Source organism: Opisthocomus hoazin, chromosome 3 (assembly GCF_030867145.1).
Source record: "Opisthocomus hoazin isolate bOpiHoa1 chromosome 3, bOpiHoa1.hap1, whole genome shotgun sequence".
Classification (NCBI taxonomy): Eukaryota; Metazoa; Chordata; class Aves; order Opisthocomiformes; family Opisthocomidae; genus Opisthocomus; species Opisthocomus hoazin.
Window position 1 is genome coordinate 54,520,543 of NC_134416.1, and position 27,521 is coordinate 54,548,063.

A 27,521-nucleotide genomic window follows, 5' to 3' on the forward strand; every position below is an offset into this window, starting at 1 on the left:
CAAAGCTGCAAAAATTTAAGAAGGGATTAGTGACCAAAGCCATAAGGGCTCTTGATCTGGTATCTTCTTCTGTTAATCCAGCTAGCACCTCGTTCCAAACACACTGAGGACATGCTGCTGCACCTTGAGCAAGAAGGCAGTGGAAAGTGGGAGCAAACATTGCATTAGGTGGGAAGGAGGGTTTGTTTGGACCAGCCTTAGAAAATGTTTCAATTCTGCAAAAGAGGGCTGGCATCAGGGAATGGAGGAAAAACAAAAGTAACTATCAAAATGCTGCTTTTGAATGATAGTGGAAGAAGCAGCCATGTCAAGTCTATTCAGTCCAGGTCTGTATTCAGAATAATAAAGCAAATTGGGTCCCCTGCCCTCTACCATGGGCACAATCAGGTACAAAGTAAAGATCTGAATGTTAAAGAAAACAGTTTTGCTGATATAGTCCTGCAATTCATGCTACATAACTATAGCAGGTGCAACTGCTGTTCTTAATATAACTTCATTTAATCAGAAAAAAGAAAAGCGTGCTGAGGAGACTTTCTGACTCTGAAGATTACAAGAAAAATTCCTCTCTTTCTGAGGTTTTTATGTTACCAAATTCTAATGCACAGAGATGATGGACTCCTGCTTATTCAGGCAAATCAGCTTCTTAAAGCTACAGAAATATTTGCATAAAGCAAGCATGATACAGCAGCCTGTAAAAAGCACATCAAAGAAACACCAGGTTAAAATAACCAAACGAGGAGACAGATGGTTTTAAGAACATACTGCATTTATTTGGCCCCAGAATTCCTAGCATTGTAACAAACTCCCAGAGTTTCACTCCTTAAAGTGCTTCAAACTCCATTTATATTATTATTATTAATTTTAACATTAATGTACATTTCTGTATAAACAGCAATCCAAAGAGATTTATAATTTTATAAAATTCTTTATATTAGTGGAACAAATTTGCTCTCAAGATGGCCAGCATTAAGGCAAATTTCCAGAAATAAGACACTGCAGTTACTCAAGTCTATGCTGTTGTGGATGAGAGCAGAATTTGGCCCAGCAGGGTATATACAATTATATTTTAGGCATACACTTCAAAAGGCACAACAGATTACCTCGGAAATCAATAACATTTACAAGGGAGTTTATCAAAGCAAATACTTTTAATCTGCTTTGGCGCAGTCCACATCCAGAAGATGCATTTCCTCACCAGCTGTTCTGAATAACCAGCCTGATGTCAGTGCCAAGGTGATCAGCAAAAGAGGAGCCCACGTTGTGCTAATTCACACAGTACTTCAGCAGACCCAACCCAATGTGTGTACAACTACTGTGACAGCAAAGTCACTTCTCTGGACACCCATGTAAACTCACTGCACCATAAACCTCTGAAATTCTTCTGGTGGAGACATGTTTGTCATTGATGCTAATATTCCGAAGACAGCCAAAAAATGGGCCTTTAACTGGAAGCCACAACGTGTCCAAATTTGCTACAAAAAACAAGGTAGAGAGATCAAGCTAACAAAATGAGAATAATTTTAAAGAACATTAATTATTGCACGGCTTTCAAAAGAGAGGGAATGATGCAGGACTACACACATGAATGGGACCTTTGTTTTGGAAAGGAAAAAAAGCCAGTAGATACATGAAAAAATGAAAAGCAATAATATTACCTGGAATTTTGCCGAAGTAGAGTGGCTGATGCACATGTCTAGCAGGAGAGGGTGGAAGTCCAGTGGTATAGTTATTCTGTGCACCCACCTCTAGCTGCACCATGTTCTCCTTCTGAAAGACTGCAAAGCAGCAAGTAAATCAGTACTCTTTCTCAACCTTACTAAAGAATCAACTAGATATGGCACTATTTTTAAATAGCATCTGTCTTGAAAATTAACTCATAGGAAAAAACAGATTTTATTTTAATTCAAACTCAGATTGACACATCTAGGTACTCTGGGGCTAAATACAGCCCAAAAAAACCCATCTTACGTAAAGCCTTGAATTAACACAAGACACTTATATTGTTCTAAAAAGTGTTTTCCGAATAAATAGACGTTAAATTATTAATAAAAATATGGAGCTGCAATGCTCTGTGCCCACCATCCTGCCAAAGTTTCAGAAGAACTGGTATGATACAATGTACCTGCAATTGTATGCCAGTGTCCATCAGCCAGTGGTTGCTTAGGCGTGACTGATGTGTGGAACTCTCCAGCACCACTATTTCCAGCAGCAATGACCTGTAAAAAAGTTACCTTTTAAGTTACTGTGGCAAAGAAAAGAGCAACAGAAAAATACAGTGCTTTAAGTAATTCACTGAGCTTGTGATGGCTGGGTTTCACCTAGTTTTAACAGTCCCGGTCATTGTATACATATTTCAGAAATTATCCCTTCCAAGAGCAAAGTAAATTTCCCTAATAGAATCCCAGGATAGGATATCTGACAAATTTTACAAGCATAATACGTACCTTTTACAAGCATAAATACATCTCCTTCTCTGGAGATATTCAAGACCTGCCTGGACAAGGTCCTGTGCAGCCTGCTGTAGGTGACCCTGCTTTGGCAGGGGGGTTGGACCAGATGACCCACAGAGGTCCCTTCCAACCCCGAACATTCTGTGATTCTGTGATTCTTTGTCTCTCCCTCTCAATCTTACAAAATTATGTCAATTCTTTTGACATCATCTCTCTGAGACAAGGTCTTTCCTACTAGACCTTCTTTTCCTTTCCCAAAGCAGCCATCTACACGCTTAGTATCTCCTGAGAGAATCTCTACAGTACATTTCTCCGGCCTTTCACACGATTTTGGACTACTTGTAATTCACTCACGAAGCTTCCAGCCTGACTATTTATGATGACATTTTGAACAAAAGCCTGCTTGTGCTTTCTCACGTCTTGCTTCTCATTCCTTGTAAGTGCATTATTTCTTTCAACATCTTCCTCTCAGACTCTCCTTTGGCGTGATGGTTACAGCAAACTTGGTAATGGTCAGGTAACTGATATGCTGAGTCCACTTCCTATCAGGCCAATTAATGGTGTCCCACAGACCTTTTATTCCTTCCTGTTGCATCCTGCCCACACTGACAGCCAGCATTAATCTAAGTTACTGCTGAAAAAAGGGGTCAATCTTGCCCTTAAGGAGTCCCGAGCTGTTCACGCCCCTGCTTCCATGTGCTAGTTGTGTCTTGAACCAGGCCAGTGATCTGGGAGAAACTAACTGATGACAAAAAGATAAGTAATGAAACCAAGTTCCCTAATCTGGGAAGGGGAGAGCAAAGCTGAGCTTTCCACAGTTACGTAGACTCATGCTGGTTTAAACTGTGCCATGAGACAGCAGGTTCTGTGGGGCACTGGCATCTTTCTATTTGATGTCTCTCCAGCAGCAACCACAATAGTTTCATAGTCCAAGACTCACATTCTGAAGCTGTTACATTATGAAAAAGCAACAGTGATAATAATCACCACCATTACACAGCCATCAACTAGAGGAGAAGATGCTAACACAAAGCAAGACTGCTCAAGTTCTATAACGGATGTGGTCAAGGAGCTGCATCAGTACAGCCACATGATGACTGACTGACCTAGGAGTGGGAATAAGCCATGGAGTTCTGGAGCCTCTGGCCAAAACCCCAGCAGGTTTCTGCAAAGCCTCAGAAGCCTGAGAAAACTAAGACTGTGCCCTACTGCTGACCACTGTGCAGAAAGCATGTACAAGCTAGTGTGCACACAATGGAAGCTGCTAACATAAGCATAGAGACAGGTTAGATGCTCAGTTCTCCATGCGATGGTTTTCTACAACTCTGAGGAAGAGACAGGTTAAATGCTCAATTTTCTATGCGATGGTTTTAAACAACTCTGAGGAAGTTGTTTAACATTATACCGATACACATACATTGTAACATGTAAGTCCAGAGCTCAAGGTCAGAATTCCCCCTGCTGCATGAGGGCAACACAGCTGAAACGGAAACACAGTCCGTACTTACCTTTCCTCCTTCCATGTAAACAGTCAAGTAGTTATCTTGCTTGCTTCCAGCATGGAGGAGTACACCAGCTGAAGTCCTTGGTTGAATGGTAAATACAATCCTAAAATCCAAGCCCATCAGCAAATTACCTGTGGAGAATTAAACAGTGGGTAGAGGAATGATTATAGGAGGAGATAACTAGAAAACCATGTAAAAAATAAACTTAAAAATCCTTACGCATACACGCTTAAGACATAATTCCATATTCTGTAATCTCTACACAGCTTACCGATGGTGATATATCCTCCGTCACTAGAGAAGTAAATCCCCCTGTCCATGGGAACATCCAGACACGGAAGTACACCATTTTTTTGCTGAGGTGCATTCAAGACTTTTCCATTCATCTTAAAATTCCTCAGGCAACCCTTGAAACTGTTCATTGGCATACTCTGAAAGCATATTTCAAAACATGAATACTACGGCATGACGGCAATTTTTTTAGAAAGAATACCCATTACCTCTTTTGTACCGTCGGACTGTAGAAAGCCAACTGGTACTAATGGCACCTAAACCCCATCTCTGATGCCGTGAAAAGGTATTCCAAAATTTAAAAAGAGCTTAAAACATGAAAGTAACAGTTGATTTTGAGTTAACATAACTCCTGCTTGCAGAATAGATACTTCCCAATGATGTGTCAAAATGACAATGCAAAAGGAGTTGTGAAACCTCAAATACACCCTCCATTTCCTAAGAGGCTATTTATTTAAATCTGATTTTATAACATGCCCTGCATCATTAATTGCCCAATTTTTAAAGTAATAGGAACCACACATATTTCAGATTAAAATCCAGTTGTAAATTCATAATTCCATAATGAGGAGGATTCCTTTGCTTCTCTACAGATTATCACTTAGTCCACTGAGGTAAATATTCTGCGGGAAGAGGGTATTCCTGGAATTAAAAATGTGACATTGGTCTTTTCTATTTTTCAAAGCACAGAAATGAGAGCAGTATATGGTTGCCATCAGTGTCTCAGCAACACACGCTGAAAATACGGATCCAGCTGAGAGCTGTGTGAACATGTGAGGAAGATCTGTAATAATGAACTGCAAACACCAGTCACAGACGGTGCTCACCCGGTGCTTGGAATATCCCCCAAACCTTTTCAGCATGGAAGTCCTGCATATTGACACTTTCACATGTAATTAGTGCAGCATGGGAAGTGTGTGGGGGTGGACGTGTCAATTATTTACCTGTCTTTTCAGTGATGGCAGCCCTCCCACGTAGATTGGTGGCTGAATGCTGATGGCAGAATTTGTTGCTAATCTTCCGTGCTGGGCCCTTAGACCATCAACAACAAGGCGGGCATTCTTCCCATCTATGCTGAAGACCACCTTTGCAGGGTGCAAACGTAACAAAATGAAAAACCCCAAGGCCAATGAAAGCCACTGGAGATTTTTTCCTTTGACTTAAACACCGTCTTGTTGAAATATTTAAACTGAAAATAACCTGCCGGGACCCATCAGTCTCTCTCAGCTCTCTCATAACAGAGACCTGTCAACCACATGAACTTGCAGTCATAGGAATTAACTTCAGATGACCAAAATCGAATTTCTAATAGCTTAAAAATTCAACAGACTGTGCCTGCTGAATGTTAGTTGTGGTTTCACAACGGTTCCTGTGCCAAACTACTTACAGTGTGCCATTGCCCATCATTGTACTTAATATTGGTTTTGATTTTGATTCGTTTTCCTCCAGAGCCAAGTGAAAAGACAAAACGTCCTTTTGAAATGTGGAGAGCCATATAAGAGTCCTCAGACTTCTCCTCCATGAAAACTATTAATCCTCTTGATGATCGAGTCCGCACATCTACAGAAAAATGTAACCTGCAGTGGAAAGTAGGCATATTCAAATATAGCTCCGTTTTGTTAGTTGTTATATTCTTTCTGTTCTCCAGAAAAATGGCAGTGAAACTCCATTGGTGAAATGCAGAATAGCTTTTGGGTGGAATCACAGTGTTCTACATTGCCTGCATTTCTGAATGTGAATGAAAGTTGACATTTTCAGGCTTAGGGCTTGGCATCAATATGCACTGTAATGGTCCACCACATCCAAGTCAATCTACTCAGATTGGGTAAATGTTAGCAAAGAAAAAGACCTGGCTGAAGCTTTAGAACCACCCTTCTCTTCTGCCCCGAGACATAAGCAAGAAGAAAATCCTAGCTCTTAGCACCTAAAGATTCAAGCAGCTATGACAATTCAACTATCAGGAGGAGAAGAGAGAACATTTGTATTACCTGTCTATAGATGACGGTGGAGAAAACATGTAGGATATGGAACTGTTGGGTGTGTTTCCAAGGAGATACGCTTCACTGCTGACACTTAACTGAGTTGGTAAAGTGTGCTTTTGCATATTAGCAGCTTTCAAATAATCAAGGTATTTTTCATTTTGTACCTGTAAGACAGAGTTGAAATATTTACTACACGTAAATGACAGAGACGCTGTTGTCATGGTGGACAGGTATGGGTTTAGCATGGAACTTCAACACAGAAAGAACTTGCTTTGTATGTGAGATGGGAGGAAAATAACAACATCTGAATCTCAGTTCTACAAAGCATGGCTGTGCAGACAAAGCCCTGGCATCAATATGGAGCGAAGATGACAATAAAACAAGCATACCTTGGGCATCTTAAACCTGAGACGATTTTTAAATTCTTTCAGCAGCAGTGGTTTGAGGTTCTCATATCTGCGGCAAGCTCCGAGGGATACACCAGTCTTTGCAGTATAATTAACAAGATTTTGGACCTCGGGGAGCTGACCTGCCCTAGAGTGATGAAAGCAGTAAGTGTTATGACACAGCATTCTCTTCCTTTAGCGTAATCAACAACATATTGTAAAACTGTGTTCTGTACGAAATAGATTTCCTGGTGACCTGATGTTAAAGTACCAGTTTTCATTTTTTGATGAAAAATGTAGATTCAATGCTGTAAAAATATTTGTCCTGGTTCTGCTCATTTCTTTTTAGCTATGGGAAATACTCTGATATTTTGTTTTCAGCACTTCTAAACAACGTGGTTTCTTGTGAAAAGCTATCTGTTTTAAAAAAAAAAAACAAACAAATATTGCCATTGAAAAAAGGGGGAAAAATGACAGCAGTGTTGATTGAATAAGATTTCTGGATCAGACTACAAAACTTTGCTTGTTAATTATGCACAACCAGTGGCAGATCAAGAAAAAACAGCAACATCACGTCCTGTTAACTTAATGATTCACTCTCTCCTTAGAGAAGATGTTCTAACAAGATTTGTCAAGGGGCAAAGCCCATCATAACTTAATATGTAGCTTTAGCATTATAGCCAAATTATCAGAAAGACTGTCAAAACCAATTTCTTGTGTGTATAAAGAATAATATTAAGTAATACTATCGTTTCGTAAGTTTTACACAGCATCTCTAATCAGTAAATTACAAAACACTTTACAACTAGAAAAAGCAATGGAGCTCCTTGCCCACGGTTTTCTATAAGCAGAGTGGTAGAGTTGGGAGCAGAACCTGAACTTCTTCATTTCCAGTCCAGTTCCCCATTCACTTGATCTGACTAGTTACAATGTTAATTCTCCATCTGTTTTTGTACTAAAAGCAATAATTCAAATTTGCTTTCTGATGTGGAGGTTAATATACAAGTTACTTCATTGTCTTGCAGTGCCTTATAAGAAGATATAATCTGAGCAACCTGACCTAGTGAAAGACGTCCCTGCCTGTAGCAGAGGGGTTGGACTAGATGATCTTTAAAGGTCTCTTGCAACCCAAAGCACTCTGTGATTCTATGATAATCAAATCAAAATAGACTATTTTTTTGTAAACTCTACACAGGTATAAATATTCATCAAATCTCAGCTAAAACAAAGCCCACTGGGACATCACTTGTGACTCAAGGAGTACTTTTCTTGAAGGAATATATTTATGCCCAATTTTTTCTCCCAAATTTTGCCTGTAAGATGTCTCTAATAATGAGAAAAACACATGAAAAAAGACACAACATAAATCTGGCACTTGATTTTTATACACATGCTCTCATTTGTTTGTATAACTGTTTTGGTTCTGCCAGTAGGCTTTTCTCATTTCCTTACCAGCTCTTTTCGGATACCTTGTTGGGACACATTCAATTTACTATGTGGGGTTCATTCTTTGATTAAAGGCTACTGAACAGGTATGATTCAGACTAAAGGTCCATTACATCCAAACAACAGATTTACTTACAACTTGATATCATGTGTAATCTGCCTGAACAAAAGAACATTTTGGGGCAGCAAAGTTATGCATTCATGAAGGCTTCACGCACATAGAAGAGGAACAATCTAGCAAAACGTGATTTTAACATGATTAAAGAATGAAAACGGGCCAAAATGCATGAAACTAAAATCTTTCTAAGCCAAATACCTTTTTATAAAGATGTTTGAGATGCAACCTTCAAAATTATCTCCACCAAATTTTATAGGTTCGATTAATGCCCGTGCTCTTGGAGAGTCAACTGATTGTAATTCTGACTCATCGTCAACCAGCAGATGTACTCTGAAACAAAATGAATAAAAATAAGCATGAAATCTAAAGAAAGAGTTATAAACCTAAACGAAATATACATCTACAAAAAAGAACCATTTGACAAATGTGTTTTATTATTGAATTGTTATTATGCTAGAGCTTCATTAGCTTACTTCTGGGATTCTTTCAGTATGTGCTCATTGACTGCTATGAAACTGCTCTGCTTTTTGGTGGTAGATACTGAGCAAGAGTTGAAGCTAGTACTTCAGTCCTACCATGAAATCCTGGTCCAACTGAAATTCATTTAAAAACTCTTCTTGACTACGGGACAGGATTTCATCCTTTGTGTCAAAACGGTGTACTTGACATGTTAGCAACAGCTAGTACAGATAATATCACGTTTCATTCAAAACTTTCCACTTCAACTAACACTTGTGTCATTTTATGTGTTCCACAGAAATCGATATGTTTTAGGAGCGTTTCAGTAAATTCTCTCTTCTGATATCTACGTAACAGAACATTACTGAAAAAACAGACACAATATTAGCTTCTTCCCTGGGCCTTTAACCACCTATGTTACAGTGACATACATAAAGGCTACGGGAAGGAGAAGAGCTCCAAATCTCTACCCTGTCAAGCAGTCAAAACTCACACAAGCTATAGAAGATACGCATCATTATGTACAGATGAAACATCACAGGTACCGACAGGCACATTCGTAGACCAGAAATGTCCTTTTGCTTCATTATTTCAGTATCCCTTGCTAGCAGAGGCCATTTTTAACTGTGTACCCAAATAATAAGTCACAGAATTTTAATCTTCTTTCTCCAACAGCAACATAAAAGAATCACAGAAAGAACTGGACTCACCTGTTGTCTGTTTTTATTACTGTCACATAATGCATTGACCCATCTTCGTATTTCTTTCCCAGTTTGATCTCCCTCTCTCCCATCTTTGCAATTACAAAGCCAGGTCTCAGAAAGATGGTAAGAGTATTAGGCTATAAAAGAATCCCACAAAACAATCAGGTAAATGCAAGTGCCTTTAGTTCCCCTTGATATTGCCACTAATACAGTTCTCAGTGGTCTCTTGTGGGAAAGAAATTTTCTTACACTAAAACTGCATTTCTCAAGTCATCTAGTACCAAATATTAAACCCAGTTCTGCATGATTAGCATAGTTCCTGTTTCAAAATACCTCTGCACTCCGAATACCAAACAGTTATTTAAAATACTTGTTTAAAATATTTTTACAAAAAGCAAAGGATTCAGTTCTCCACTTCTCAAACGCCTGGTGTACACTCACTTCTTAACTCCTTCAGCCAGCAAGAACGGGTTTCAGCTTGAACCTCCCTGCTTTCTGAGGGAACACAGCCAAAATCCATTTTCTCTGCGTATTTGATCATGGTAACATTTCTGTGTGGGCAGAAGGCCATTTCTTCCTAAGCAAACTTCCAGCCAGCTCTATTAGGCAACAGTTGTCTTACTGGGATGGTAGTGTTATGATGCATGAGCTACTCTGCAGAAGACTCAAGTTCAAAGCTCAGTTACTCGTCAGACTGCTTGTTCGTTGAGTGAAGAAATTGCCAGGATGAGTTTCTCTGGCCTATGACATGCAAGAAACCATGCTCGAAATATGATTATAATAGCCATTTCTTGCCTTAAAATACAGGAATCTACATGAGACTTATGACACGAAGTGATGCCAAACTGACACAGTCACAAACAGACATGGCTGATCCAGGAATAAAACCAATTACATATTCTAAGTTGAACGTGTTTCATACCCATAGATTGTAACTTAAGAGTGTTCCAGTTGACGCCATAGTCTGAAAGCCAAAGCCAACTTGGAAATCCTTGGGAAACGGGAAACCCGCCGCACTCAGGCTCAGTGTTCCTTTGTTGGAGAAAGCTGCAGATCTGATAAGCTGCAAGAGAGATAACAATGCTCTCAGTGACTTTTCTTTTCATCAGGAGAAATGGCAACATGGGACAATAGCTGCCTTACTGAACATAATTCTGACCGACTCCAGTCAAAACCAAGCACAAGGCAAACTGCAAGTATCATTATTTCAGTATAGAACAGACGGACTGAACTGGTTTCACAAGCATTAACTATGAGCTGAGAAACCCTAAAGGCAGATGACGCTTTCTGAGCCCTATGAGCTGTTGGTCTCTACCTACTTTTTGCATTGACATAATGGCTTTGAAGGTTTTCACATTTAGGGTCACGAAAGTGAGCAGCTGGAGGAATGGTTCATAAGTATGGAGCTGTGCAGATAAGCGACATAACTGAAATTGCTTGAGTCATAGGACAGAATATACCTGGGCCTTTTTGAACATAACACGCTTTAATAAATGAGAAGTTATACAGATACAGACAGAGAACAAAGGTCAGATCCTCTGCATAGGGAAACGGCCTGCAAAGAAACTGCTCTGTCAAAGGTTTAGATGCCACAAAGGGAAAGCAAATGAGCACAAACTTTCAGCACAATGCCATAGTAAAAAGGACAAATGGGATCATGCGTCATGTAAATAGCAGCGAGTAGAAGCAGAAGGGTAGTTTTCATCTTCCCATGCAGCATTGGTTAAGCCAGCACTGAAACGTCACACTGTCCCATTTTAAAAAGAATGTGGCAAAACTGAAGGGTGCACTGAAAATAATTATAAAACAATCAGCTGAGTGGAGCAATAGCCTTACAATGAGTCTTCGGTGGAAGCAGAGTCTACTCAGCCTATTTTCTTGAAAGAGCTAAGAGGTCATTTAATTAGGAAGCATAAGCACCTTGGTGAGAAGAAAGATCCCGAGTAGTATTAAGAAACAGTATTCTGGCCTAATCAATAACAGCAACTGGAAGCCAACAAGTTTACATGGTAAATATGAAGCTTAATTGTACACAGTACTAATTATGAGGGTGGACTATGTGCTGGAGCAAGCTATCACAATAGGGGTGGAGGCGCCTTTCTTCCATATCTTCACACCAAGCCCAGGTTCTTTTATTACTATTATATGTTAACCAAATATAATTTTTTACCTAAGTAAAACATAACAGTCTAGGATTTATAGACAAAGCAGACTCTGAACTCTAGCAGTTAAAGAACTTTGTTAGTTACCTTCCAGTCATCTAAACATTTCTTGCTGACACCAACAGTCTCATCAAATATAACAGATGCAGTGTTAGGGTTTTTCACATTCTTCATGCAGCCCCGGAATGGAGGTGTGGATATATTAAAGCTGGTTTCAGGGAGTGGAAGGAAAAAGAGTTCAGTAGCCTGGTATTTCAAAGCACACACCAGTACAGTAGCCTGTGAATGCTGACAATATAAGAAATCGAAAGACAGAACAGCAGTCTTTTTTGCACACACGTACTCCATGCTGACCAAACCAAATCCCACCATTAGGCAAAAATCACAGCTTATGATCACGTCTTATACACTGGTTATTTTTCCATCGCATAATGTACCTGATGCTGAGTGTGAAAGAAATTGCTTAAGGAAAGAGTTTAGATGGAGTTTAAATACAAAGCCTGTGTATTACAATCTTTTTATAGTTACTCACTGTTCCCGTAGAGAAGGTGGAATTCCACCTAGGTAATACTTAGTGAAAAGGAAAACATTTATATTGGCTTTAATATCAGGACTGACATGAACAGTATTCCTACTTCGGGCAAGCACCAAATGGATCTGAAATAGATGAAGAATGAGAATTACTTCACTTAGCAAAACCAAAAATTATCTAGCAGATTAAAAGTACTCCTACATGGGAGGACACAATCGGGTTTTTTTCCCCTCTTCTCAGTTACTAGTGCCTTATATCCAGAATGATTGCAGTAGTTCAACAGTACTTTGTAAAATTTGGGCATTTCGCCAAAGCAAATGCCTAAGGAAAATGCTCTACTATCCAACACAAAGCGAGGTTTTATTTTCCTCAGGAAGATTGCCCTAAAAATACATCTCACCTAACATTCAGATATTGCCTTCCCTGTGGCCTACACTATTTAGTTGGAGATGTAGTAAGGGGAAAAGGGAGAATGAATCAACATGGCAATCAAAGGTTTTAACAATGTCTTTACGATCTCACTCTAGTAGCGCTACAAAACAGCCGGACTGAAGCTGAGTAGACAAGCAACGACAAAAAGACTGCAAAAAAGTAATCTCTGTAAAGATCAGCCTGGCCTAAAGAAATAAACCCTTAGGTGGCAAAAACACTAATCTAAGTATTAAAGTAATGTTAATAATTGCAATGGACACAGCTCTCTCCAAATAAAGCAATGCTCTGTCAAAGAGTTCTTTTCTTTGATTAATTTTCGCATGTCCAAACTAATCCCCAACAGCTTGATCCCCTCAACACAAAAGGAAAACTTCACAGCTAAACTGTACGACAAGATCTTTAGTTTCAGCTAATGTGCATTTTTACAAATAACAATCACTTGATTGTTTAAAATGACCTACTTGTTTATATGTTCCATCATTTACAGTTGCATTGGTTTCTATTTCTTTCGGAGGCTCAGAGCCAACTTTGTATCTAAAAACTGTATGACCATCTTTAATGAGCACACTGATGAATTGATCCTGCAGTGAAAAAAAAAAACACCAACACAACTAAACTGCCAACGTTTCATATATATTTCACTTTCACGTGAATAATTTTAATGAAGGTATCTGTTGGTTCAATAAAGCTTTTTGGTGAAAAGATAACACAAAGCAGACTAAAACTTACAATAATCAACCATAATTACTTTAAAGTGTTATAAACAGATCTGGTATCAGCTCCAGATGTATTCTCCAAATCTCTAGAGCACTTTCTGTCATTTCAAGATGTCTGCTGACTTCTGACAGCATTGAGAAATTACCCAGAACACGTCACAGTGATTGCAAACATGCCTATAATATTATTAGATAAGTAGCATCGCTGCTGTTTTGAGCACCTTTACAGGTATAAGTCACCACATCACTCTCTATATTCCTCCTTACTCTCTTACCACCTATATCTAGATTTAGGAAGAGCGCACTTCCACTTTTGGAGGATTTCAGTATTTCAGAATTGGTTTGATTCAAATTCCATCCCCCCTGCCTGTCCCCAGTTCTAGATTCTCTGCATGACCTAATGGCGGGGCTCCTTGGAATGGTTTTTTTCTCAGCTTCGACAAAGTCAGTATTCAGCAGCCATTATAGAATCACAGAATATCTCAAGTTGGAAGGGACCCATAACGATCATTGAGTCCAACTCCCTGTTCCTCGCAGGACTACCCAAAGCTAAACCATATGACATTAAACATACAGCAGAATCTACTAATCTGCCATACAGAGAAAAATAACTCTTGTAAGAAACTTCCTTACAGTTATTACTAAATCTAACATGTTCTAGAGCAAGCAAAGTTTTTAAAAGTGTTCTTAGACCACAAAACAGACAGAAGCATTCCACAAATTACCCCGTTTGCTGCAAAAAACACAATGCCTTCATCTGCAGTAGTCTCAATTGTCTGCTCATAGCGTACACGGCTGTGGGTATTTGATTCCTTCAGTGTGACACTGGCATAACCTGTGCCTTCAAAATAGCTTTGGTCAGTCTCTTCTTTGTACCTGTAATAATTCAATGTCACAGATGTGAATAAAACTATTACCACATGGACTTACTGTCATTATCATTTTAAAAAAGCTTAAGTTAAAACAGTTGATACAGGGCCACAAATAGGGCCAAATTCTGATCTAGTCCATGAATTGTATCTGGGTATTATAACTTTTAAATTGTTGGCCAGTGAACTGAAATTGCCACAGATGTGAATCATGCCAACAGTGAGGATTTTTCCTAAGAAATGTAGTAATGAACAAGAGTTAGAAAAAAAGTCACAAGTGTAGCCACAGTGGTTATTCTTCTGGATGTGAAAAGACAAGAATTCATAGTGATAAAATCACAGAACTGTGAAACACTTCTGTGCTTGTTTCATACCTTCTGCAGGGTTGCACTTCAGTGGTATTGAGATTAAATGTCCTCTTGAAGTTGTAAAGGCTGATAATATGCTCGTTCAGGTTGTCTAATTCAATGCAGCCTTCATAATGAGGATAGTCCAGCTTACGTGGAGGCTGCAAAAAAGTGTCATGAAAAACATCCCATCAACATCAGCTGACAAAACTTTACATTGACATGTAACTGCTAAGACTTACTGCAAATATTAATGACACAGAATACGACATTTTAAATACCACAAAATTATTACCCCTTTGTATATAATATCCAAACCATCTGATACCACCCCAGGAGCACTGCAGCACAATGTAAAGCTGAGTCATATGGATGGAATGGGAATAGTACTTCGCAGGGCTGGAAAGGTTTCACGCTGTCCTCAGCAGATGAAATACCATGCTCCCTTCTTTGAGTTCTAGCATACTATAAGCCAGGCAGCTTCTGTGGGAAGCAGCATCTCCTTGCATCCTGTCTATTCCTACTGACATGGATACACCTTTACACAGGCTTTGAAAGACTGCTAGTTTCAGTCTTTACTTGTAAGAACAACAGAATGATTAACACGGAAATCTGTTTGAAAGACTAAGCAACTCGTTGTACCCTGAAATCTGGTGGGTATCCTCCAACATAAAAGACAACAGTGCTGGGATCAAGATTTAGAAGGGTGTCTTTGCTTCCACTGCTTGCAGTCAAAGGGCTTTCATACTCTGGAGAAGTTGATGTTGCTGCTTTGATGTAATTCAGCTTTACGTACTGGTAAATCCTAAAACCGAAAAGAGATAGGCAAAATATCACATCACACAAATAAAAGATGTTATTAACAGGTTTTGGAAAAGACTGTTGCACACTGCAGATCTTCTACCTTTCAAACTTCACTTGATCCATAACAGCTTCCTCAGTTTCGCTCTCAGTCACAAATGGCTGCACATCTATTTCTACATCACCATCTCCCAGGTTATAGACACAAGTGAGGTGACCATCTTTCACAGCCATACCAATATAGTCCTTGGAAGCCTAAAAATAGCAAAGCAAATAATCATTAATAAATGATTCATGTTAATGAAGGTAAAATACAGCAGCACCTCCTCAGAGACATCATCATACTGTGCATGAGTCATACAAAATCCGAAAAATAATTGCAATCTTATATGTTGCACCGATTCAATGAATAAAGTGTTGCACTGATTCAGTGAACATAGTTAAAAATTAATTGAAGAGTCATGTGTGGCTTTTTATTTTGGTAACAATAGTAGCTAAACTAATTTTCACATCTGTAACATCTCCCAGCTAGAGCCATGAAAACATGACACCTTTACGAAAAATTAGACTCCACATCTGTGAAATAAAAAAGATGTTTGGAACAACACTCAGTCAAGGACAATGGTTCCTACTGAGGTGACTGGAAGCAGTCATTTTTCCAAACAATTCACGTTTTATTTCTCCCAACATACCATATTTCACAAGTAACAATTAAAATTCTGTCAACAGATATTCAGGGGATAACAAGGTAGAATCCAGTGTGGAACAACTACCTTTAAACAGCTTTCCGTGCATGCACAAGACTCACTATAGATAGAGCTGCTGTCAGATAACAAGACTTCAAAATACATAGTTAGGAACGCCAAGCAGGAAATTTTAAAAATGTTTGATGGCGCTTGAGCAAGCCTGAATGCACAAGCAGGTCTGTGTTATTCTGCATATTCGGAAGAGAAGGAAATTAAGAGCTGAGGGACTGAATTCTAAAACTCGATCTCTTTTTTATAAACCAACAGAGAAACTCACAGTGACTTACATTGTGAAAAGAGTCAAAGATCTGAGGCAGGAGTTGGGCTGAGTTTGTGCTGACTGCTGCAGAACCTGTCAGTTCTGACAAGACTGCGTGATGGTATCCATGACTGAGAAGGAGCAAATATCCATAAATTCCAAAGGAGCACAACAGCAAAGCACCAGAGGGCAAAGCAGTCAGTCACCCAGCAAGTTACTTTGCTGGTGGAGGAATGAACTATTCCTCACAAAACATTTCTGCCACCACATGATGTCAATTATAAAGAAACGGGCCAACAGGAGCTATAAAATTCAGCCAAAAGAAATAATCTCCCATCCATTTCTCAAAGGGTGTTGTCTGTTCTAAAAATCGATTGAATCTCAAAATATACCTACATCTTTATTACCCAGGTACAGTACAAACTTATTTGATGCCCTCTGGGGTGTGTCTAATCTCGTCTGAGGTCTTTGGAGAAAGAAAGAAAGTGAAGTATAGCCTTTCAAATCTTCAAGGTTGCTTGGAGGTCGAACCTCTACGCCAGAGCTGCCATTGAACCTCATAGGAATAGCAACCTGTTACGAAAAATAAAATTCAATATGTTAAAATTAGCAATTGCTACTACTCCTACTTATTTCACTGTTGTGCTTAATGGCAAAGTAACTTCTTACATATCCTAGTCAAGTTATAACCATCAGTTACTACAGATTTGGACTCTGATCCTACCAAACAGCATAATTAGGAAACAGACTGGATAATACAGTATTCTGTATTATCAATACTTATCACTTAACATAGCACTTTTTTACTACAGACATCAATTCATCAACCCTTACCACGCCTCTGTCAAGTAATTGTTACCTTCAATACACAGACAGGAAAGGATGTGCCCTGCAGCTCTAAAGCGCAAGCCAATGAATTATTTAGATGTCTACATACATATCCTGATGCTTCACTTAGCTGGACTTGACTGTTTGCCAGAAATAATAGCACACCTCTGATATTAATAAAGACACATCCTGACACAGCTATTTACACCATGGTCAGATTCCTCTTATTCATTGCAACTGTAGGTTATTTGTGGTGACTTCAGCGATGCTTCCCTGGGACCTGAGACCACGCTACCTCTTGAGCAACTACAGCAGTTGCGTAAGTGGAGAAAAGGGCAGTCTAATGCAGATGCTAGGAGCAGAATCCTAATGTCGTGGGGCAGACATGGAGACATGAGAGCACAGGGCTACACAACTTTTTTGGAAGTGCCACTGTTCCACTGGCCATGTGTGTGGGGAGAGCCCTGCCTCTAAGCTGCAGAGCCAACTGTACCCCTGCTGCCAAAGCCAACACAACGTACCTCAGAAGGAAAGAGGCTACTGTACAAATAAGTTTTACAGAGATGACCTGGAAAAATACTCTGTGGGAGGAGGATGGAGCAGGGTCCTACTGCATCCACTTATTTTTATGTACAAATTATTATGCTTTCCATCATCAGAGTTACTTTAAGTGCTGGGTGGTGCTGTTGAATTAAATTTATGTCTGATCTTTCACACACATTTTAACAAAATTACTTAGAAAGAGGAACAAAAGTACTGCTGTGTCCAAACCACTGAGATTAAGCATGACTGCAATGCTTAGGACAGACCTTATTTGCAGCATCTCTTGCCTGCTGAATTAGCTCTCTTATACGATTTAGGTTCTCAGAGATGTTGCTTATCGGCATCAGCTGTTGGTTGATACTCTCAATCTTGCTGAACAGATCTGGAAGTTTGTTTGTCAATTTTTTTACTGCAACGAAAGAAAAAAATCATTGATGATAGAAAGGAGGAGGAAAACAGATGCAAAAATATGATATGACTGCACAATTACCAGAAAAGCAGTGAGAAGGGTAATGACAGAGCTGTTTTCATTGGTTCAACAACATTTGGAAGCCTTCACTGAAACTAGCAGTTTATACAGAGGTTATTGTACTCCTTGAATTTGTGGCCAAAGGTATTTGCAGAAGCAGACAGAATCAGCACTTCCAAAAACACATTAGATAAATTCAAGTCCAGAAAAAAGTATTAAATAGAACAGACAGCGATGTGCTCTCTAACATCATTACCCAGGGACTGTGGATGCTTGAGGAGGCTGAGGATAATGGACAGCAGACAGCAGTCAGGCTTATGTGCATTCCTGGAGCAGCATCTCCTGCTGCCACTCTTCCAGAGCGAATACTAGGGTAGCCAGACTGCTGGCCTGACCGAGTAGGGCATGTCTTATATTCTTGTGTCAGGGTTGCTAGTCGTCACTATTCAGTAGTGAGCCTTACAGTATCCAGGCAGGTTTATTTCAGGAGAAAAGGAGATGCTATGAGAATTTCAACTTTCATTAAAAGAGGAAACAAGTTTTCATCTCCTGCAACTGGAAAAAAAAAGCCTAAAAGTATTAGCAGACTGCAACCCTATGATGCAGAAGGCAAATAAAAAGAAACCCAGGCCTATTATTTTTCTAAATATGGCTTCTAAGCCAGCCTTGTAACTGCAGCGATGACTTATAACTCTGCAATAACACGCAGGGCTAGCTCCTGTATTTATCTTATTTAAAATGTTTTCTCTTGCTTGACTTTATCAGAGAAAGTTACTGAAAAGATGAAAAAAGATGTGGTTTGGGATTTTCACTGTCCCTTATTTTGTATTCAACACAGGCTCTACACAATCTATTTCACTTAATTTCAGCTAACAGACATCTAGCCTAAGCTAATTGTCTAGGTCTGTTCTCTAGTCAGCGTAGCAGAAAATCACAGAATCACAGAGTGGCTGAGGTTGGAAGGGACCTCTGGAGGTCATATGGTCGAACCCCTGTGCTCAAGCACGGCCACCTAGAGCCAGTTTCCCAGAATTGTGTCTAGATGGCACTTGAATATCTCCAAGGATGGAGACTCCACAAGCTCTCTGGCAGCCTGTGCCAGTGCTCAGTCATCCTCCCAGTAAAGAAGAGTTTCTTGATGTTCAGAAAGAACCTCCTGTGTTTCAGCCTTTGTCGCAAGGGCACGCTGCTGGCTCATGTTCAACTTGGTGCCCACCAGGACCCCCAGGTCCTTTTCTGCAAAGCTGCTCTCCAGCTTGGCTGCCCCCCAGCACATACTGGTGCACAGGGTTGTTTCCCCTCAGGTGCAGGACTTCTCCTTGTTGAACTTCATGAGCTTCCTGTCAGCCTATTTCTGCAGCCCGCTGAGATCCCTCTGGATGGCAGCATGACCCTCTGGTGTATCAGCCACTCCTCCCAGTTTTGTGTCATCAGCAAATTTGCTGAGGGTATGCTCTGCCCCATCATCCAGATCATTTAATGAAGATGTTAAACAGGATCAGACGCAGGACTGAACCCTGGGGTACCCCGGCTAGCCACTGGCCTCCAAGTCTGCAGAGACCAGTCATGGCATCAGCTTTGAACACATACCACAGGATGGCCTGACTCACCTCCTGCAGTACCTGTCCCTTTCCACTGGCACCAAAGGAAGCTCAGAATACTAGCTTAGGCTGGGTGTCTACTTTTTGGATGGCTAAAATTTCTGCTGCAAAACTGACCATGTTCACCTAACAGTGACTTGGCAGGTCTCAGCTAGCACCTGCAATACCTGAATTGTTTGCCTCCATCAACGCTTTGCTGAAGCCAGCAGTCTGGGTGCTTCCATAGGTACTCTTCATTTTTTCCACATCTGCTTGAATTGGGAGCAGTTCATCCAATACATTAGTTGTGACATCCTTGGCACTTTTTACCATGTCTTTTGCACTGGTGATGATGCTGTCGATGTCATCTGAAACACACACAAATGCACATGCAGATTCTTACAGTAATTGATGAAAGAGGCAAAATAGAAGTGATCAGTAAGTAACTGACCTCTGTTTATCCCATTGAGATTATTTTGAAGAGTAACAAGATCAAGCTGCAGTGTATTCTTCTTTCCATCAGCAACATCAAGTCTTTGCTTTAGGTCTTCGAGGGTTGGACCAATAGCTGCAAAACAGTGAATGCTCTGTATGAATTTCAAACAGAAATACCACCTCTCTGCTGGACAGGTGGTGTGGCAGCACTAGTCTGCACTCCAGCACAGCTCATGTTGCCACTGAGCATTGGATGGGTATTTGCACTGTAAAACAAGTAGAAGGCTAAGGATTTGCTGGACAGGAGTACTGCAAAGGAATATAGCATAGCAGAGGTATGAAATCCACTTTCTCGCCTTTTTGCCATTGGAAATGACCATCACAAGGTATCCCACTATAGTGGAAGTAGCCTATTCTGGTTAAATATGTGCTGCAGAGCTTTGCTGAGCTGTGAAAAATCATAGTTCAATGAATGCTTGTCATGCTCTGCCAACATTTCTGTCTCTTTCTTGGTACCTTGCAATGTCCTTTCAGTCTCCTGGGCTTGATTCAAGAGTGTAGTGCTCTCAGTTTTTAACTTTGCAGCTTTTCCTGATAGGTCTTCTCTCTTCACAGTCTGGTAATAGAAGCAGGGCACTGTAAGACTGCTTTAATAATTATACTAAAATTTAAAGAGTAAAAGAGATAGGCCAATCCAGTTTAAAAAAACAACTATATGAGAGCAGAGGTTTGATGTAAAGAACACCACCTTAAATAACAATTATCAAGATTAATTTAAGCATAATATAACCTTGGTGTTTAGCAAACTTCTGATAGATTTGGGGGAATTTGGAAGAAATCACTAGCACACAGCTGTTAGATACCACTGCTCTGCTGAAGATCTTGTGGGTACTACTAGTGCAAAGCCCAGCAGAATACCTGAAATCACCTTCAGTGCTTACCAGGTTTGCCTTACGCAGATCTCTATTTCACACTGAGAGGAACAGTTAGCATTCATATGTACAGCCTCATCAGAAAGGCAGTAACTAGCCTGTTTACTGCTGAACCAAGAATAATTCATGAACATGCAGAACAGCAGCTCATCTAATGGCCACAGACGAATCAGGCATGCCAAGACATATGGGTCTTTTTTTGGTGCCTCTCTGATAGTTAAAAAAAATCTAGCTGTTACAAGTTTACCATCATTTGGCCACTTATGGGTACTTACCGACAAAGCTGAGTCAGCTGCATTCCCAGCTTTGTTGGCTGCTTCCTCTGCTGCTTTAATGGCATTAATAATACTGTCATAGGCAGTAGAAGCTTCCACGGCACAGCCTACCAGCTCGTCCTTCCTGGCACTGTTCTTTATTCTGTGGGAAAAGGGCAAAAATGCAGCCTTCTGCAAAGACTGTGGACTTTGAGAAATATTCTGAATCCACCTGAACTCAGTATTTTCCAATTAATGACAATACAGAAAACGTTTTTCAGTTAGATCTGTAATTTCATTCTGCAAAAATATCAAACTTAGAGACAGACCAACAGGAAAAGATTCTTCAGAAGACAGGATGAGTTCAGGTGCTTGGAAAAGCACAACTGTAGCCTCCAAAGCAGTCTTTAAATGATTAAGATCACGAGAATTCACCAAGGCACAAGGTCAATAAGCCACCTCCATCACAGGGGTAATGGTTTTAAACTACAACAGGGTAGATTTAGACTGGATATAAGGCAGAAATTCTTTACCATGAAGGTGGTGAAACACTGGCACAGGCTGCCCAGAGAGGTGGTCGATGCCCCATCCCTGGAAACATTCAAGGCCAGGTTGGACGGGGCTCTGAGCAACCTGGTCTGGTTGAAGATATCCCTGCTCAGTGCAGGGGGGCTGAACTAGATGGCCTTTAAAGATCCCTTCCAACCCAAACTATTCTGTGATTCTAAAATTCCTTGAAGGATCAGAAGACTGTAGGAAGTTTTTTCCTCGCTAATGCTAAACAGATGTGTCTGAAGACTCTGCCAAGATAGCATTTCTTCCAATTATTTGCCCCAATTCATTGACATCATAGAAGTATCCCCGAGTACTTGTGCAGGAAATAACACTACAAAAAATATATTCTAAGCATCTTCCCACTCTGCACATGAGGATTTTCTCTTGTTTGTATGAAGTTAATGAAGTGTTAGTGCAGTAATACTAAACTGTATTATGGGAAATACAGGAAAAATACAGGAAGAGCTGGTTTGCGGGGAAAAAAAGAAAACTTCTGTACATCATGAAGAAACGGAAAAATACAAACTGAATTTCTTTCTAACTTTGCAAATGGTCATTAAAGCAAGTGAAGTTACAGACAGAGCATTGCAGCCATGGATGTTATGTACAAAAATTGTTCATTTACAAGAATGGCAACATACTTTTCTAGTTGTTTTGCTAAGTCTTCCAAAGATTTGGCATGTTCCTCAGCCCTCACCACCAACGGTTCTTTGCTTGCTGATAAGGAGTGATTTGTCAGCTTTTCATTCATATCCTTCCTTGCTCCGTCCAGCTGAGCAGCCAGGCTTTCATATTCCTATGGGTTCATAAAGACAAAATTTTATTTGTATTCATACATGTTTGATTTTGTCCTTGTTCCCTTCAGTGTTATATATACCTTGAACCTCAGGAGACCAAGGGGAAAAACATTCCCTTCCAACTTACTCTGCAGGTTCCTGGAAACAACTGCTGGTCATTACATTATGCTTCTAAATCCATTCTGTAAAACTGAGTCAGACCAAAGACCCTGCTAGCCACATATCCTGTCTCTGACACTGGCTAAAAGCAATTGCCCAGAAAAAAATAGAAGAATAGCAAAATCACTTATGGTATTTCTCATAGATATTCTCCCAAATTTAGGTATCTGCAGGTCAGTGTCTTCCTCAGACACATCACAAGCTTCAGCAAGCTTCTCTTACAGAAACCTGTGCAGGCAGGCTCCTCTTGCACCCAGGAAGGGCTGCGAGATCCTTCCCTGTTTGAAAGGCTCGGATAAGCCTCATGTCCTAGCCACTGAGCTATGATACCCATTACAGTGACAGCAAGATATTGGGGTTTTTAACCTTAACTTACGAAGGTTAACTATACCTCTTTGCTCTTTTGCAATAATCCAAGTACACTGTTAGCTTGCGTAAGGGAAGATCGGGCAGAGCTCAGGATATCCAAGATACCATTCTGTTGTACATTTGTCTCCTCAATCCGTTTCTGAGCAAAAAAGAAAGGTTGAAGAACATGTGACTGGGTTAAAAATGAGAGGCAGGGAAAAATCATATCTACTTAACCTAGTTTTCAGTACGATTTACCAAAGGTACTATTGCTGTGTTAATTAGATGCCTATACTATTTAGGGACTAATGCTACCCTACCGATTAGAAGAGCGAGAAAACTCAGGAGTCTGCAGCAGCATAGCATACAGCTGGGCAGCAGACTGCAGTAGTTCAGTTATTAACACACAAAGTAGTACGGGTTAGCTGAGATGAACTGTCAGGACAGACCATCCAAGTGTCTGATCTCTCAAACCTGGAAACTTCAAACCTGGGAACTTTGAAAACAGCTTGTTGGTGACCACCCTGATCTCTTCTGTTCTCTCCAAGGCAGAAATAAAATGATTACACTATCCCCCTTCATCTGGGGATCTTACCAGAAAGGGGGTGTGAAACCCCCCCACCTTATCCTCTTGAAAGCCCTGAGGGGAATGAAGTTCCTTGGACTAGAGCAGCCCTGTGACAATCCACAGCGTAACTCTAATGTAATGGCACACCGCAAACACAGCCATACAAGTGGTGTGCAAGCAAGGATGCATTTGCTTCCTTCAGTTGGGTTTCTACCATTGGAATGTGTCAAATCTCTCTCTGCCAGAGAAGTGCATCAGGAGATTCATGACTTGTACAGATGCATCCATCTTTTAACACAACTGTGCATACTTATGTGGCATACATATTGTACAGTCCACGCACATAAAGGTACAATTAAATATTGAAAGGGGCAGTTGAATGTAGAAATTCTTTTGTTCAAGCAGCGTTAGCAAACTGGATGGACACGAGCGTGCTAGAACAGTGATATATTTCAGCAAAACCACAACTCATTTAAAAGAATGGGTCCTGCAGCACACCCTTATTATTTTGTACTATTTCACCAGCTCTAAAAATCAAGCACTGCTCAAGAATGACAGCTGTTTCTTGTCACCTTTCTGATGAGACCTCAGAAGCAGTTCTATAGAACATTAATCCCAAATAATTTAACAGTATTGCACACATTATTGCTCCCATCTTTCATGGCTGTTAAAGCCAAACACTTTAATGAACTTACTACGAAAAGTGTATCAGCATCGCGAATTTGACCTAGACTAGAACAGGCTGGCAGCAGCTGAAGAGAAGGGCTAGGCAGAGACTCTCCTTCCCTGCTCTCATCAGAGCTATGTCTTGGTCACCCTGTCCCGGTCACGTAAGGAGGCCACAAGTGGGAGCAGACTACATTTATACCTGTCCATACATGCACCAAAAGACGGAAAGAGAGCTTGGAGAAAGTCTAAAGAATTAGTGCTTCTTGGCTTTGAAAGGTCAAAAGCAGCAATCAAAAGCACTTCTTACCTCCAGAGGTTTAACTTTCTTCTCCCGAACCCCAACATTACCTTAATGTCCTCCAACAGAACTCCATTATCTTTGTTTAAGTTTTCAGCCTGCTCAATTTGTCCCGTCGCCTCATTCAGGGCTTCACGAAGGTCGGTGATTTTGGATTCATATTCATTCAATGAATCCCTCACAATTTTAATAAGCCCATGATTTTCTTGGTGATATTTCTGTAGTTCATTCTTAATACGTGCCAGTACTGCAGTATCAGGACCAGAAAGAAAAGGTTTGTTCAGAGAAGGGAACCTGAAGAAACTTCCTTCAAAAGGGCTTGCCATTTAGGATTAGAAAGCTGCGGTTTTGTGAAATACTGAGCATCCTTTGCAGCGCTAATTTCAGTGTTACTATAGCAGGGATGCTATTCAGCATCTCTCTGGATCAAATCTGCTCAAAAGTTTGCTGCTGCAGACAGAGCACAGATAAACACTGATTTGGCTATTTCTAAATTAAGTAAGGATGAAGATGATCTGCAAATGCTGAATTGTTTTCTTTTTTTATTTGGAACTAACACAATTTCATCAACAATTTCATCTACAATGTAGACGCCTACATCTGAACTAGTCATCGAAGCTTCCTCTGTAATCAAGGGAGAGATATGGGCACATTTAATCTCAGATAAGCTAGAAATATAAAAGAGGCCAAATGAATCACACTCTTAAGAGTGCCTGTTTCATTGCCTACAAGATAGGATACAGAAGAATTACTCAGAGGTAGGTATCAAAAGTCCAAAGTTGGGGGATATTATTATCACTCATAAGGTCTTTCACATTCCTCAGCTATGCCCCAGATTCGGAGATAAGACTGTGACTTGGCTGTTCTTGCTGTCTCTAACGTCCAGAATCAAGTGTCTGAATGTCCCAGTCAAACACATGCAAAGAACATAAAATGGAGTACAACCAGTGCAACTAGAACTTCTGAACTTCCTTATCCTTATATGATCTGGCCCTTGGACTACTCCAACAGCTTCTGAAAATCTGTCGTTAAATTACACCTGTAATTCCTCTAAAATAGCTGCATGTACCATAGCATACCTATTATCATACACAGAAGCACTACATAGGTATATTAGGATCAGCTACGTCTACATTTTATTAAGACGATCTAGTTCTGAAAGAAGGATCTACTGGGTTTCTTCCCCAGCTCAACTCAGGTTCTTCCATAACAAACTGAAAATGTCTTTAAATTCCCTCCAGACCTACCGCTTCCCCTGCTACAGATCCCAGGGATACATTGCAAAATGCCCCTCCCTGCACTCCATCCCCAGCAATCAATAACGCTTCAGATTTAAGATTGATCTTTCTAGAGGGTAAGAAGCTAAGAGAACAAGCCCTTACGCAGCTGAGCTTCTGTTCGCTCCTTCTCTGCCTCTGCTTGAAGTTGGCCAAAGTTGCGGTTTCGCATCTTCGTCATCATGCGTTGAGCTTCGGCCAGTTCTTTGGCAGCATCTCCCAAGGGCAGGTTGTTACCTTCTGCATTTGTACCAGCTACTTGTTCCAAGAGCACTAGAAAAAAGTATTGCGAAAGTCAAAGAGAGGATGCGCTTAAGTCTATGGAAAAGACACAAATGACAGGGCCGGTTGGTCTCTTTTCTGAAAAAGACATGCCTATTCCTGAATTCCTTAATGAAGCAGATCCGTTTTGCATAATTGTGTTAAGCTGAGAAGTATCCCATGTCACACAACCAGAGCTAGTAAGATGGCACTGGGCTTGAAATTTCTCACAAATGACCAAGTTCACCGCAATAATTCTGAGCTTCTAACTTAAAAGAGCCTATGACAGCAACCCAGACTAAAGTCAGACTAAAGCCAGGATAGACAATTTGTTGCTCTAAATGTCCCTGTGGTAAAGCTTCTCTGCCCCTGTTCACTACATAGGGAAGGTAGCCTCCTAAACTAACATTATATATTAGATTTCTAATAGGAAGAGTGAATTCCACAGCTATGTCTAAATTCTGATTTATGAAGTTGTTTTCTAAGAAAACTTCTCATGCTTAATTAAGAATATTGTAAATACACTGAAAAGATTCCATAAAACAAAACATGTTATGGAGTTAGAAACTATTTTTACCTTGTATATTGTTGACAACTATTTGTATTCGTGAAACCAAATCCTTTCCTTTCTGATGAGTTTGGCCAAAATTATTAAATATCATCTCAGCTGCTTTGTAGTTCATTTCAGCCTAGCAAGGGAAAGAACTGACTAGATTAAAAATATCTGGATACAGCATGCTAATATGTAGTCAAGAGATATGTATTTTTAAATTTTTTTGGTAAGTCACCTTTTCCTGGAGAGCATTTAAATCATGATTTAAGTTAATGAATTCTGTCTCCAACTCATCTACCTTTGAACCTTGATTACGAACAACAGAACGGTAATTGTTCAATAAGACCTGAAAAGACAGGAAAAAAAAAATCCAATAAATCACCCATACACAGGAGACAAAAAGCAAAAATTCACTGGGTTAGATCTTTACCCAAGGTAAATAAAAGCAGCAGTATTAACATGAAGGCTGACCAATTGCTGCCCCAAAGCTGGGCTTTTTTATCTGGGAGTATACCAACTGCTATTCCAACCAAAGAAAATTTTGTTTATAATGAATTTTGGTATTGGCAATTGGAATGTTGGGGTTTTTTGGTAATACAGAGACATGGAAGTGCTGGAAAAAGAGCTACAGGGAAACCTCAGAGATACAGCTTTCAAGGTGAGCAGGCCTCAGAAAAAGCAGGGACACTCATTATCTTTCTGAGTGTGACATGGAAACAATAGCTGTCTTCCAACAGGTGAAGCCCAGTGCTGTCAACATCTGGTATTTGAAAGCAAAAGTTGATGTACG

At 40.1% G+C, this 27,521-nt stretch overlaps 1 protein-coding gene across 1 annotated transcript in view; it reads right to left on the bottom strand.

Annotated features, from left to right (window-relative positions):
• Window positions 1-768: 768 nt before the first annotated feature.
• Window positions 769-27,521, bottom strand: part of LAMA3 (laminin subunit alpha 3) — a 121,133-nt gene continuing 94,380 nt past the window's right edge. The window contains exons 46-76 of the mRNA XM_075416313.1: window positions 26,967-27,077; window positions 26,756-26,867; window positions 26,023-26,190; window positions 24,691-24,887; window positions 23,149-23,265; window positions 22,443-22,597; window positions 21,268-21,409; window positions 20,577-20,676; window positions 20,077-20,193; window positions 19,814-19,993; window positions 17,843-17,985; window positions 16,602-16,778; window positions 15,304-15,455; window positions 15,042-15,204; window positions 14,427-14,560; window positions 13,909-14,059; window positions 12,929-13,048; window positions 12,036-12,160; window positions 11,591-11,711; window positions 10,264-10,404; window positions 9,348-9,478; window positions 8,377-8,508; window positions 6,618-6,762; window positions 6,235-6,392; window positions 5,634-5,823; window positions 5,191-5,331; window positions 4,227-4,386; window positions 3,959-4,086; window positions 2,123-2,216; window positions 1,656-1,775; window positions 769-1,472 (exon numbers count right to left, since the gene is read on the bottom strand). Of these exons, the coding sequence (XP_075272428.1) occupies window positions 1,327-1,472; window positions 1,656-1,775; window positions 2,123-2,216; window positions 3,959-4,086; window positions 4,227-4,386; window positions 5,191-5,331; window positions 5,634-5,823; window positions 6,235-6,392; window positions 6,618-6,762; window positions 8,377-8,508; window positions 9,348-9,478; window positions 10,264-10,404; window positions 11,591-11,711; window positions 12,036-12,160; window positions 12,929-13,048; window positions 13,909-14,059; window positions 14,427-14,560; window positions 15,042-15,204; window positions 15,304-15,455; window positions 16,602-16,778; window positions 17,843-17,985; window positions 19,814-19,993; window positions 20,077-20,193; window positions 20,577-20,676; window positions 21,268-21,409; window positions 22,443-22,597; window positions 23,149-23,265; window positions 24,691-24,887; window positions 26,023-26,190; window positions 26,756-26,867; window positions 26,967-27,077 (4,371 nt within the window). The 3' untranslated portion in view covers window positions 769-1,326. The remainder of the gene's footprint in view (window positions 1,473-1,655; window positions 1,776-2,122; window positions 2,217-3,958; window positions 4,087-4,226; window positions 4,387-5,190; window positions 5,332-5,633; window positions 5,824-6,234; window positions 6,393-6,617; window positions 6,763-8,376; window positions 8,509-9,347; window positions 9,479-10,263; window positions 10,405-11,590; window positions 11,712-12,035; window positions 12,161-12,928; window positions 13,049-13,908; window positions 14,060-14,426; window positions 14,561-15,041; window positions 15,205-15,303; window positions 15,456-16,601; window positions 16,779-17,842; window positions 17,986-19,813; window positions 19,994-20,076; window positions 20,194-20,576; window positions 20,677-21,267; window positions 21,410-22,442; window positions 22,598-23,148; window positions 23,266-24,690; window positions 24,888-26,022; window positions 26,191-26,755; window positions 26,868-26,966; window positions 27,078-27,521) is intronic.